This window comes from Arachis hypogaea, chromosome 7 (assembly GCF_003086295.3).
Source record: "Arachis hypogaea cultivar Tifrunner chromosome 7, arahy.Tifrunner.gnm2.J5K5, whole genome shotgun sequence".
Taxonomy (NCBI): Eukaryota; Viridiplantae; Streptophyta; class Magnoliopsida; order Fabales; family Fabaceae; genus Arachis; species Arachis hypogaea.
The window spans coordinates 9,464,242-9,478,198 of NC_092042.1; the positions used below are offsets into that span (position 1 = coordinate 9,464,242).

A 13,957-nucleotide genomic window follows, 5' to 3' on the forward strand; every position below is an offset into this window, starting at 1 on the left:
AATTGAATAATTTTGGGAATTCAGTTTGACCATATTCGGTCCATGAGTATTTTCCTCCATTTAATCAGCACAGAGATAAACAACCAAAGCTCTGGATACCACTTTGTTGGGAAAACTCAACACAGGTTTAAATCAAGAACCTGTCTAACAGCGGAAGCACAAAAAAATAATTTTCCCACAACCTGTGCGATTAATGGGCAACACCAAAGATACTCCAAGCAGCAAATATAATGGCAGAAATTAAATAATCAGACACCAGAATTTTAACGTGGAAAAACCCCCAAAAGAGGGACAAAAAACCCACGGGACCTAGTCCAGAAAAATCTTCCACTATCAGAATAATGGGTACACAAACAGTCTTCCTAGTAACACTAGGGCATCTCAACAATCAACAAAATACATCACCAAAGCTGGTGGAATCAACATAAACTCTCTACAAAAGTGGGTATCTCAAATCAGGCAAAAGAGAAGGCAATACAACAAATAAGTTATATCCTAATATTCATCTCTACACCAGGAATAACATACTAAAATTTCATAAGAAATGGAGCAAGTTTACCAGATCAATGTGATCGAAGTTGACAAAGCTCTTTCTCCAATTTTCTTTTTCTCTCGCGCCGAAACCCTACTGCTTCTTTTCTTTCATTCAAAAAAAATGAATGAGGCTTCCTAATCTCTCTCTTTTTCTCCCGTGGCAATTAGCCACTTTCTTTCTTTATTTCTTTTTTTTTTGTTTTAAAAAGTTGTGGGCCCCACTTGGTTGGGGACCACCAACAAACAGAACTAAATTCAGGTGTAAAACAAATTAAAGAACTCTATGAAACACTGAAAAAAAAAAGTTCCTTCAATTTAATTGTAATTGAGAACTGAAAGACCTATTTATCGTGACTATGTGAAGTTGGAAATATGATGCAGCGGCACAATGGGCAAGAATACGGCAACTGACAGTTGACACACTGTCGGAGCCAACGGAGCATGCAGCGATCATGGAAAACATGCGAACAATTTGTGCGAACAATTCCTACACTTGAATCTTCGTTACCATGGCCAAACTCCTCCAAACAAATAACGCATTCAGCATCATCATTATAGATATCTAAATCTTGAACAATAATGTACGTGGTAACATGAAGGTTCACAACAATCTCCGGCGTGTAGGAGTCACACCCTTGACGGCGCCGCCTTAGAATCCTTCTTGCAGTTCTACCTATGGCAGGTAAAATTTGGTCCAATAACTCGGAGAATACAGGCATTGAAAAAAAGATTTTATGTAATAAAATTGTGTCTTTTCTGTTGAGGTCTGTAAGTGTAAGTGGAGTACAACTACATAGAATATTTGAGGAAACCAAGATTATTTTGGGCTAAATTGACACTTCTAATCTTCATTTGGAGTGATTTGCCACTTAGAAACGGTGAATTCCATGGCAAAGTTGTAAAACTGCAAAAGTATTTGGTTTGGTTTACTCTGTTTATGTAACTTTTCTACACTCCTGATTTTTTTAATAGTATAAGAAAAAAAATCTTATCTTTATCTCTATGGCTATGCCAACCAATTGATTATTCTTTTAAACAAATCGACTGGTTATGTGAAATAGAAATAACAATTTAGTTTTGCTTTCTGTTATTTAATTGGATGATTTCTAAATCATTAGATTTCAGCTAAATAATTGATTTTTATTTTAACCAATTCATTGGTTTTGCGAAACAAAAATAACGATCTAAGTTTTCTCCTAGCCAATGAAATGTAAATTCCTCATTGACATTTAATTATTTAATTTATATAATGATACATTAGATATTAATAATTAATAAATATCTAATTTGATTTCTCTTTATTATTGCTTGAGGACCTGTTTTTACACTTTGACCTCTGCCGCCAATTCGTTTCACATATTGTTTACATAATTTTTTTTAATGATTGTCACTTTAATTCTTTTTAGAAACATTCGACAAGAAAAAAATAATCACAACTTTGTGTCTAGCCAGATAATGTAATGTTATTCAATAAATATAATCCAAAAAAAATAAAGAAATAAAAGTGACGAATTATCATTAATATAATAAAACCAGAACTATTATTTAATTCATGCATTCCAGCAATCTTCTAGTCCTTATTATTTCGAGCAAACCCTACAATACAACAGAAACTTGTCCACTATATTTGTATATGAATTTAAGTAAAAGATTGTATTTGAGAGCTAATAGCCATCGGAGTTGCCTAGGATCTAAGTTCTAAGGTATACGGTTAGTCGTATATTGGATGGTTCGGGTAGTGATTTGAGTTGGTGGGGTGTGCCTGGTTCAGCGACTGTGCTGGAGGTGGTCCAACCGAGCAGCCGAGGCCTCGTTGTGGAGAGATGGGGGTGTCACCTGCAAAGACACTCCGACGTTCAAGTCAGTCAGTGTGCAGGCGAAAAGTGGGTAGGTGGTATGTGTGACGTACTTTGGGGGAAGGGTAGGTCCTTCCCCATTTATACCGTGTCAGAGGTGGGCCCTGCAAGGACAGGCCCACCTCCTTCGAAGCTTCCTCACAGCTACAGGGGCGAGCTGTCAAGGACGCGTGTTCGGGTCGCGTGGTGAGCTGCACGTGCCCGACCGTTCGGGTCGGGTCGTTAGTGGGTCGGGTTGACCCGCAAGTGGCTTGGGCCAGGCCGTAACAGTGCCCCAACGCGTCGGCAATTAGCCGCATGGGTTGTTGGTGGCGTGTTATCTTTTTGCCCGTTGACGTCGGGTCGGTCGCTCGTGGGGGAACGCGCGCCTTACGTGCGTGTCCGTTCGTTGTTGGGATGATCATTCGTTGCCTCGTTCCTCGCGCAGAGCTTTAAATGCTCATAATGGGTTGAAAAACCCTGTGGGTAAAGACCATTTTGCCCCTAGGCCTTTCGCGCTCCCACTGCAGCAGTTTTAAACGGTTTTGCATGGGTTTTCCCTTTTCACTCTTGCTCTTTTCACATATTCCTTCTGCATTCCCTATCATCAAAGACTCATTCCAGAATCCTTGTGCGCTCCTTTCTCCTCCAATTTCTTGCAATCAGTCCAAGTAATCATCGATCCTTCTCCTTTTCTTCAATGCCTTCTTGCATGTTTACTGTGCGTGCTTGCTGCTTTGCTGCTTGATTTCTGTAAAATGGATACCTTTTCAATGTCGAGTAGGTGCGCTAGGGGGGTTGCCATTCTGGGACAGGCTTTGTTTGATTTTGACTTCAGGGATGTTTAGTTTGAGTTGTAGGGTAGATAAAGTGTAGTTTCTGGGTTTTTTCGGGTTCCCGACCTCATAGACCAATCGAGTGGTGCCCCCACTGTAGGTATGCCTCGTGTTGTCGCTCGGGCTTCCACCTCCGACGCGGGTTATGACTCGTATGCTTGGGTGGTCTCCGACCTCAGAGATTCCCCAAACCAAATGGGTGAAGAGGAGCTCACGGAGTTCCGTCAGGCCGAGTACCTGTGTGGGGGTACTGACGAGGAGGCCAATTACGACGTATACGTCCCTGCTCCTCATGAGCGGCTATATGAGATCAACTTCCATGCTCCCCGGGTGGCCGACTGGATTTGGTTCTATAAAGCTATGTTTAACCAGGTGGGAGTTCGCATTCCTTTCTCCGCCTTTCAGATGGGGCTTCTAAGTTGGATTTCCGTGGCGCCGTCGCAGCTACATCCGAACAGTTGGGCGTCGATTCGCTGTTTCGAGATGGTGTGCGAGTATCTGGAGCTGCCGATGTCTATTGATGTCTTCCTCTTTTTCTTTAACCTTACGAACCCTTCCAAGGAGGGGAAGACGAAGAAAGGGTTTATGTCCTTCCGATCTGCCCAAGGGTGGAGAATATTTGGCTTGTTCAAGGACTCATATCATGGGTTCAAGGACAAATACTTTAAGGTTCGACCGGTTAAGGGTCGTCATCCCTTTTGGTTGTCATTGGAGGGAGCACGCCTCATCCCGACGTATTGGAGTTTCGGGGGCGGGGTCCAATACTTTTATTAAAGTCACCTACAAGGGGATGTCGGCTGTGGATCGGAAGATAGTCGACGTGTTATGGGCTATTTTCGGGAAAAAACCATGTGAATTCCCACCTCCTCATGGGTAGTCGGGAGGTCGCTCGGGATTATATTCGTGAGTCGCTGAAGAACTGAAGATTGATGGTTTAGAAGTTATAGTAAACTCTCGTTGTAAGTATAGTTACTAAACCAAGCAATCAACCTTTCTTACAAACATTTTGGTTGTCACAAGTAACAAACCCTTTTAAAATTGATAACCGAGTATTCAAACCTCGGGTCGTCTTCTGAAGGAATTGCAGGGAGGTATGTTCTTATTATTGGTTATGGGTTTTGTAAATTGGGGTTTTGAAAGTGGGGAACAAGTAAATTAAAGGACAAATAAAATAAATAATTAACTATAAAATAAACTCTTGGCAAGATATGAAAATCCGGAAGTCCTATCCTAGTTACTCCTATAAGAATGGAAGTTAATCCCACTTAGTTAACCTTTGCGTAAGCAAGGGAAAGTCAAGTGAACCAATTGGTTAGATTTCCTAAGTCCTAGCCAACTCCTAAGGAAAGACTAGAGTTAGTGGAATTCCAGTTAATTAGCCGACATAACAATCAATCATGAATAGTTGATAACTCAAGAGCTTCCAGTTAATCAATTAAAGCCAATAATATAAAAAGCTAAATAAGAATCTTAGATCTGAAATACCTCAAAATCATGAATTAATAAAGATATCAAATGTAACATGGGCAGTTGTAGCCAAATAAAGAAATTGAGTTGAACATAGAAATCCATAAACTAAATTGAGGAAATAAATAAAAGGAACATTGAACTTGTAATTGAAGAAGATGAAAATATTCCTAAATCCTTTAAGAGGAATCCTAATCCTAAATCCTAAGAGAGAGGAGAGAGCCTCTCTCTCTAAAAACTACATCTAAAACTAAAAATTATGAATTATGAAAGCATGTTGAGTCTCTGCATGTTTCCTGACTTTAATCTTTGTTTCTGGGCCGAAAACTGGGTTGAAATGCGGTCCAAAATCTCTGCCAGCAACTTTTGTAATTCTGCAGATCGCGCACGTCACGCGTCCGTGTCGTCCACGCGATCGCGTCACTCAGCATTTTTCGTATCACACGTGCGCGTCGTTTACGCATTCGCGTCGTTCGTGCACCTTCCAATCTGCGCGGTTGCGTCAGGCACGCGATCGCGTCACTCTTATTTCTTCCATTTCGCACGGTCGCGTAAGCCATGCGACCGCGTGACTTCTCGCTGGTCATCTCCTCAATTCTTTGTGTTCCTTCCATTTTTGCACGCTTCCTCTCTATTCTCTGAGCCATTCCTGCCCTATGAAGCCTGAAACACTTAACACACAGATCAAGGCATCGAATGGTAATAGGAGAGGATTAAGATTAGCTAAATTTAGACCAAAGAAACATGTTTTCAATCATAGAACTAAACTAGGAAGGAATTGTAAAATCATGCAGATCCTATGAATAAGTGGGTGAAAAGCTTGATAAGACCACTCAATTAAACACAATATAAACAATAAAACAGTGGTTTATCAGTCGCCCATGTCGTGTTTATTTCTTGCGTGGTTACTTGTTTTGCCTTAGTATGCTGGTTGCTAATTTGCTCATCTCTTGTTTACAGTGGGGATGCCTGCTGAAGTGACCGGCCTTGAGAATTTGTACAAGACTTTCTTGGAGGAAGAGGATGGTGAGGAGGCCGGAGAGCAATCAGTGGCGCCTCCCGAGAACGAGGGGACACAAACGGCACCCACGCCTCCCGACGTAGTCATGCCGGACCAAATTGTCAATCTAACGCATGGTTCTCCCGTTCTCCAGGAAGTGGCGGGTACCAGGCACTCTTCTTCCGCTCATCAAGACGAGGATGAGGAGTTGAGGGTTATTCCGACTCCCAAAAGACAAAGGTTGCAATCTAGCCCCGAGGGGGTCCTTATCGTGATGGAAAGGAACTTCGATGCCAGGTCGTTCATAGATACCCAATTGCTCCCGGCACGGAGGAACATTTCCATGGTACTGACCTTTCGGGGCAAGCTCGATGGATGTATCGCACTCTCCTTCGCGGTGCGGCCATAGTCCGGAAGGCTGAGTTCGAGCTGTCAGGTATGGCGTCACCGTCTGTGGGGACTGCCTAAATGGACATCGTGCTGGGTCCTGGAGACCATGGCCGAACAGCTGATGCGGAAGGGGCAGCCTCTGTCGCCTCACCGGGAGGGCGACGGAGATCCCCTCGGCAGCGTACTGAACCACGTGCGAGGACTGACAAACCCTAATTTGACGGTTTATCTTGTATTGATTTTAGGGGATTTTATAACCTTTTACCCACATTTATTCAATGAAATAGCATGGTTTTGTATATTCTCCTTTAATTGTGCTTAAGAGTGAGAACATGCTTTTTAGGACTTAAAATAGCTAAATATAATTCTCCTTGATTCCATTAGATGCCTTGATATGTTTGTTAAGTGATTTAAGGTTTAGGAGGCAAAGATTGGATCAAGGGAATGAAGAAAAAGCATGTAAAGTTGGAGAACTCATGAAGAAATGAAAGAACCGGAAAGCTGTCAACCCGACCTCTTCGCACTTAAACGACCATAACTTGAGCTACAGAGGTCCAAATGATGCGGTTCCAGTTGGGTTGGAAAGCTAACATCCGGGACTTCGAAATGATATAAATTTTGCCATATGTTGCTTCGCGTTCAGGGGCGCGCACGCGCACTTTGCGCGCGCGCGCCGATTCTGTCCGTGGCCCACTTTAATGAAATCGTCCCCAGCGGTTTTAGGAGCCTTGTGGGCCCAATCCAACTCATTTCTGATGCTATTTAAGTCAAGGATTGAAGAGGGATGAGGCATCTAGTTACCATTAGTTTAGTTTAGTAGTTAGAATTAGTTTCTAGAGAGAGAAGCTCTCACTTCTCTCTAGAATTAGGATTAGGATTAGGATTAGTTCTTAGATCTAGATTTTAATTCATCTTCTTTTACTTCTATCCTCTCAATTCCTTGTAGTTACATTCATTCTTCTTCTATTCTTTTGGTGTAATCTCTTTTATGTTGTTCTTATGTTTTGTTGTAGATCTACTTTTGTTTCTTCTACTTTCTTCCAATTCAAATAGAGGTAATTCATGTAGATCTTGTTTCCTTTAATTGTTGTTGCTAATTCTTTACATTTGATTGTTGTTAGAAGTAATTCTTGTTGTCAATTTACTATGCTTTTCTTTTGTGCCTTCCAAGTGTTTGATGAAATGCTTGGTTGGATTTTAGAGTAGAATTTTATACTCTTGGCTTGGAAAGGTAACTTAGGACCTCTTGAGTTACTAATGTCCAAGTGATTGATGATTGGGAGCCATTTACTCTAGTTCTCACTAATTGGATTAGTGGAGAGTTAGGACTTATGGACTAGGATTGATATAGCTCATTTGACTTTCCTTTACTACTAGTTAGAGGATGATTTAATGAGATTAATCCTTGCCAATTCTCATATTGTGGTTAGTGATTAGGATAGAGATCCTTGACCACCAACCCTTGCCAAGACCTTTTTAGGCCTTAGTTTACTTTCTTGCCATTTATCTTTCATGCTTCATATCAAAACCCCAAAATAACTCACAACCAATAACAAGACACTCTATTGTAATTCCTAGGGAGAACGACCCGAGGTTCAATACTTCGGTTTATAAATTTAGGGGTTTGTTTTAGTGACAAACAACTTTTTGTATGAAAGGATTAGTGATTGGTTTAGAAACTATACTTGCAACGAGAATTCATTTGTGAATTCTAAACCGTCAAAAAATCCATTCATCAAAATGGCGCCGTTGCCGGGGAATTGCAATGGTGTTATGTTATTGGTTATTGTATATATGTGAATATTGTGAATAGCTTGATTTTTTTTGGATTGCTTGCTAGTTAGGACTTTGTTTCATTATTTCTTAGTAGTTTTTGTTTTTATTTTCTCTTTTCACTATGAATTCTCATTTTGGCTATGAGTGTGATTACAACTATGTTGTAGGTGATGAGGACTATAATGAAGTTGTGTATCAAGGATGGGATAATCAAAGGTGGGAAGAGCCATATGCTTATGATCAATCCTCATGGCAACAACCCCCACTAATGCACTATGAAGAAGAGCCATTTTTTGATGCATATCAATCCAATGGCTATGGTGAATCTCCTTGTGATTTTCAAGAACCACCACCATATGCCTATGAGTCATATCCTCAACATGAACCACACTCACAAGTCTCTTCTTACCAACAACCTTCATATGACCCCAATCCATATTCATCACACCAACCAACTTTTGAACCATATGAGCCATACATGGAACCATAATTCCAAGATTACTACTCCCAAGAACCACCTCAATACACACCACCACCTTCCCAAGAAGAACCACCTTCCTATAATGAACCCTTTCTCCAAAATGACGAACCCTACCATCCACCCTAATCTCTAATGGATGAAACCCTCGGTGTTCTTCTTCAAGGACAAGAGGAGATGACAAGGGATGTGCAACAATTCATGACCGCCTTGGATGAGGTGGTAAACCGGCTAGCATCCCAACTTTTGGACACTCACGGAACTCCCATGGCTACATGTGGAGAATCTAAAGAGGAGCATTGATGAGCGGATAATTTGTACACTTTTTGGCATTGTTTTTAGTATGTTTTTAGTATGATCTAGTTAGTTTTTAGTATATTTTTATTAGTTTTTAGTTAAAATTCACTTTTCTGGACTTTACTATGAGTTTGTGTGTTTTTCTGTGATTTCAGGTATTTTCTGGCTGAAATTGAGGGACCTGAGCAAAAATCTGATTCAGAGACTGAAAAGGACTGCAGATGCTGTTGGATTCTGATCTCCCTGCACTCGAAGTGGATTTTCTGGAGCTACAGAAGCCCAATTGGCGCGCTCTCAACGACATTAGAAAGTAGACATCCTGGGCTTTCCAGAAATATATGATAGTCCATACTTTGCCCAAGATTTGATGGCCCAAACCGGCGTTCAAAGTCACCCTCAGAAATCCCAGCGTTAAACGCCGGAACTGGCACCAAAATGGGAGTTAAACGCCCAAACTGGCATAAAAGCTGGCGTTTAACTCCAGAAAGAGTCTCTACACGAAAATGCTTCATTGCTCAGCCCAAGCACACACCAAGTGGGCCCGGAAGTGGATTTTTATGTCATTTACTCATCTCTGTAAACCCTAGGCTACTAGTTTTCTATAAGTAGGACCTTTTACTATTGTATTTTCATCTTCTGATCTTTGAATCTTTTGATCACTTTAGATCTCTAGATCATTGGGAGGCTGGCCTCACGGCCATGCCTAGACCTTGTTCTTATGTATTTTCAACGGTGGAGTTTCTACACACCATAGATTAAGGTGTGGAGCTCTGCTGTACCTCGAGTATTAATGCAATTACTATTGTTCTTCTATTCAATTCCGCTTGTTCTTGTTCTAAGATATCACTTGTTCTTCAACTTGATGAATGTGATGATCCGTGACACTCATCATCATTCTCACCTATGAACGTGTGACTGACAACCACCTCCGTTCTACCTTCGATTGGGTGAATATCTCTTGGATTCCTGATTGCACGATGCATGGTTGATCGCCTGACAACCGAGTGCTCGCCTGACAACCGAGCCAACCATTCCGTGAGATCAGAGTCTTCGTGGTATAGGCTAGAACTGATGGCAGCATTCAAGAGAATCCGGAAGGTCTAACCTTGTCTGTGGTATTCTGAGTAGGATTCAATGACTGAATGACTGTGACGTGCTTCAAACTCCTAGCAGGCGGGGCGTTAGTGACAGACGCAAAAGAATCACTGGATTCTATTCCGGCCTGACCGAGAACCGACAGATGATTAGCCATGCTGTGACAGAGCATAGGAACATTTTCACTGAGAGGATGGGAGGTAGCCACTGACAACGGTGAAACCCTTGCATAAGCTTGCCATGGAAAAGAGTAAGAAGGATTGGATGAAGACAGTAAGAAAGCAGAGAGACGGAAGGGAAGGCATCTTCATACGCTTATCTGAAATTCCTACCAATGAATTACATAAGTATCTCTATCTTTATCTTTATGTTTTATGCGTTCATCACCATACCCATTTGAGTTTGCCTGACTAAGATTTACAAGGTGACCATAGCTTGCTTCATACTAACAATCTCTGTGGGATCGACCCTTACTCGCGTAAGGTTTATTACTTGGACGACCCAGTACACTTGCTGGTTAGTTGTGCGAAGTTGTGTTTATGCCATGGTATTGAACACCAAGTTTTTGGATTCATTACCGGGGATTATTTGATTTGTGAAAAGTATTGATCATAATTTCGTGCACCAAGTTTTTGGCGCCGTTGCCGGGGATTGTTCAGTTTGGACAACTGACGGTTCATCTTGTTGCTTAGATTAGGTATTTTTTTTCGGAATTCTTGAAGATGAATTCTAGAGTTTCATGATGATTTGTTGAAGTCTGGCTGGCTGAGAGGCCATGTCTAATTTCATTGGACCGAGGTTTCAACTTATCATCACAAAAGCTTGTTGATTTCTATCAATCTTGCTTTTGGAGCAGTGATCTGTTGAGGCTTGGCTGGCCATTGGCCATGTCTAGTATTTTGGACCGAAGCTTTCTTTGAAAGCTTGGCTGGCTGTGAAGCCATGTCTAATTCCTGGACCGGAGTCTTAGACTAGCATTGCACTGATTCCTGGAATTCTCATTAAGAGTTTTGATATCTTTTTCCACTTAATTTTCGAAAAAACACAAAAAAATCAAAAAAATCATAAAATCCAAAAAATTTCTTGTTTGAGTCTAGTGTCTCATCTTAAGTTTGGTGTCAATTGCATGCATCCATTCATGTGTCCTTAAGGATCTTCAAGTAATTCTTGATGATTTCTTGCTCTGATCTTTGAATTCTATTGACTTGAGTGTTTTGTGTGTCTCATATGCATTCTCATTTTGTTAGTGTCAGTAGTATACAAACTGCTAAGTTTGGTGTCTTGCATGCATTGTTGTTTGATTCTTGTTGCATTTTGATTTATTCTTATCATTAAAAAATCCAAAAATATTTTTTAATTTATGTCTTTTCAAGTCAATAATACAGAGAATTGAAGATTCAGAACATACAGCAGAGGAATTGCACAGAAAAAGCTGGGCGTTCAAAACGCCCAGTGAAGAAGGATAGACTGGCGTTTAAACGCCAGCCAGGGTACCTGGTTGGGCGTTTAACGCCCAAAAGGGTATAGTTTTGGGCGTTAAACGGCAGAATGTGCACCATTCTGGGCGTTTAACGCCAGGATGGCACAAGAGGGAAGATTCTATTTTCAATGCAATTTTTTTTCAAGTTTTCAAAGTTTTTCAAAATCAAATCTTTTTCAAATCATATCTTTTCAATCATATGTTTTCAAAATTGATTTCTTTCTATTTTCAAAGATACTTGCTATCAATTAATGATTTGATTCAACATTTCAAATATGTTGCCTTTTCTGTTGAGAAAGGTTTAATGTTTGAATCATATCTTTTCTTGTTAGCCAAGTTTTTAATTTTCAAAATCAAATCTTTTTAAAATGTTTTTCAAATCATATCTTCTCAATCACATCTTTTTAAAACTAATCATATCTTCTTAACCACATCCTTTTCAAAATAACTTTCAATCAAATCTTTTTGATTTCTAATTTCAAAATCTTTTTCAAAAAATCACTTGATCTCTTTCCCACTCTTGGTTTTCGAAAATTAATTAGTGTTTTTCAAAATGTTTTCAAAATCTTTTACTTAATTTTCGAAAATTACTTCCCTTCTTCTCACATCCTTCTATTTATGGACTAACACTATTCCTTAATGCAAAATTCGAACTCCATCTTCTTTGATAAGTTCGAATTTTCTACTTCTGTCTTCTATTTTTCTTTTCCTCTGACACCTAAAGGAATCTCTATATTGTGACATAGAGGATTCTACATTTTCTTGTTCCCTTCTCTTTCATATGAGCAGGAGCAGAGACAAAGGCATTCGTGTTGAGGCTGATCCTGAACCTGAAAGGACCTTGAAGAGAAAGCTAAGAAAAGCCAAGGCACAATTCTCTGTAGAGGACCTAACCGAATTCTTCAAAGAAGAAGAACACATGGCAGCCGAAAACAACAACAATGCCAACAATGCAAGGAAGGTGCTGGGTGACTTTACTGCACCTACTCCCGACTTCTATGGGAGAAGCATCTCTATCCCTGCCATTGAAGCAAACAACTTTGAGCTTAAGCCTCAATTAGTTTCTCTAATGCAACAGAATTGCAAGTTCCATGGACTTCCATTGGAAGATCCTCATCAGTTTTTAGCTGAATTCTTGTAAATCTGTGACACTGTCAAGACTAATGGGGTTGACCCTGAGGTCTACAGACTTATGCTATTCCCTTTTGCTGTAAGAGACAGAGCTAGGACATGGTTGGACTCACAACCTAAAGAAAGCCTGGACTCTTGGGAAAAGTTAGTCAATGCCTTCTTGGCAAAGTTCTTTCCACCTCAAAAATTGAGTAAGCTTAGAGTGGAAGTCCAAACCTTCAGACAGAAGGAAGGAGAATCCCTCTATGAAGCTTGGGAAAGATACAAACAATTAATCAAAAAGTGTCCCTCTGACATGCTTTCTGAATGGAGCATCATAGGTATTTTCTATGATGATCTCTCTGAACTATCCAAGATGTCTTTGGATAGCTCTGCAGGAGGATCTCTTCATCTGAAGAAGACGCCTACTGAAGCTCAAGAACTGATTGAAATGGTTGCAAATAACCAATTCATGTACACTTCTGAAAGAAATCCTGTGAACAATGGGACTAGTCAGAAGAAAGGAGTTCTTGAGATTGACACTCTGAATGCCATATTGGCTCAGAATAAAATATTGACCCCACAAGTCAATATGATTTCTCAAAGTCTGTCTGGAATGCAAAATGCACCAAGCAGTACTAAGGAGGCTTCATCTGAGGAAGAAGCTTATGCTCCTGAGAACCCTTCAATGGAAGAGGTGAATTACATGGGAGAATCCTATGGAAACACCTATAATCCTTCATGGAGAAATCATCCAAATCTCTCATGGAAGGATCAACAAAGACCTCAACAAGGTTTCAACAACAATAATGGTGGAAGAAACAGGTTTAGCAATAGCAAGCCTTTTCCATCATCTTCTCAGCAACAGACAGAGAGTTCTAAGCAGAATACCTCTGACTTAGCAACCATGGTCTCTGATCTAATCAAAACCACTCAAAGTTTCATGACTGAAACAAGGTCCTCCATTAGAAATTTGGAAGGACAAGTGGGTCAGCTGAGCAAGAAAATTACTGAACTCCCTCCTAGTACTCTTCCAAGCAATACAGAAGAAAATCCAAAAGGAGAGTGCAAGGCCATCAACATGGCCGAATTTTGGGAGGAAGAAGAGGCAGTGAACGCCACTGAGGAAGGCCTCAATGGACGTCCACTGGCCTCCAATGAGTTCCCCAATGAGGAACCATGGGAATCTGAGGCTCAAAATGAGACCATAGAGATTCCATTGGACTTACTTCTGCCATTCATGAGCTCTGATGAGTATTCTTCCTCTGAAGAGGATGAGTATGTCACTGAAGAGCAAGTTGCTAAATACCTTGGAGCAATCATGAAACTAAACGACAAGTTATTTGGGAATGAGACTTGGGAGGATGAAGCTCCTTTGCTCACCAAAGAACTGGAAGACTTGTCTAGGCAGAAACTGCCTCAAAAGAGACAGGATCCTGGGAAGTTTTCAATACCTTGTACCATAGGCACCATGACCTTCAAGAAGGCCTTGTGTGACTTAGGGTCAAGTGTAAACCTCATGCCCCTCTCTGTAATGGAGAAGTTAGGGATCTTTGAGGTGCAAGCTGCAAAAATCTCACTAGAGATGGCAGACAATTCAAGAAAACAAGCCTATGGACTTGTAGAGGATGTTCTGGTAAAGGTTGAAGACCATTACAT

At 40.7% G+C, this 13,957-nt stretch overlaps 1 protein-coding gene across 1 annotated transcript; it reads right to left on the reverse strand.

Moving 5' to 3' along the window:
- Positions 1–875: 875 nt before the first annotated feature.
- On the reverse strand, positions 876–1,253 carry LOC112701095 (RING-H2 finger protein ATL79-like). The gene has a single exon (XM_025751893.1). It carries the CDS (start codon positions 1,251–1,253, stop codon positions 876–878), a length of 378 nt encoding a protein of 125 aa, XP_025607678.1.
- Between the last annotated feature and the right edge of the window lie 12,704 nt (positions 1,254–13,957).

What these genes read in the sequence shown, in the direction of transcription:
- LOC112701095 (XM_025751893.1), bottom strand. Translation starts at nt 1,253, where the DNA reads ATGCCTGTATTCTCCGAGTTATTGGACCAAATTTTACCTGCCATAGGT.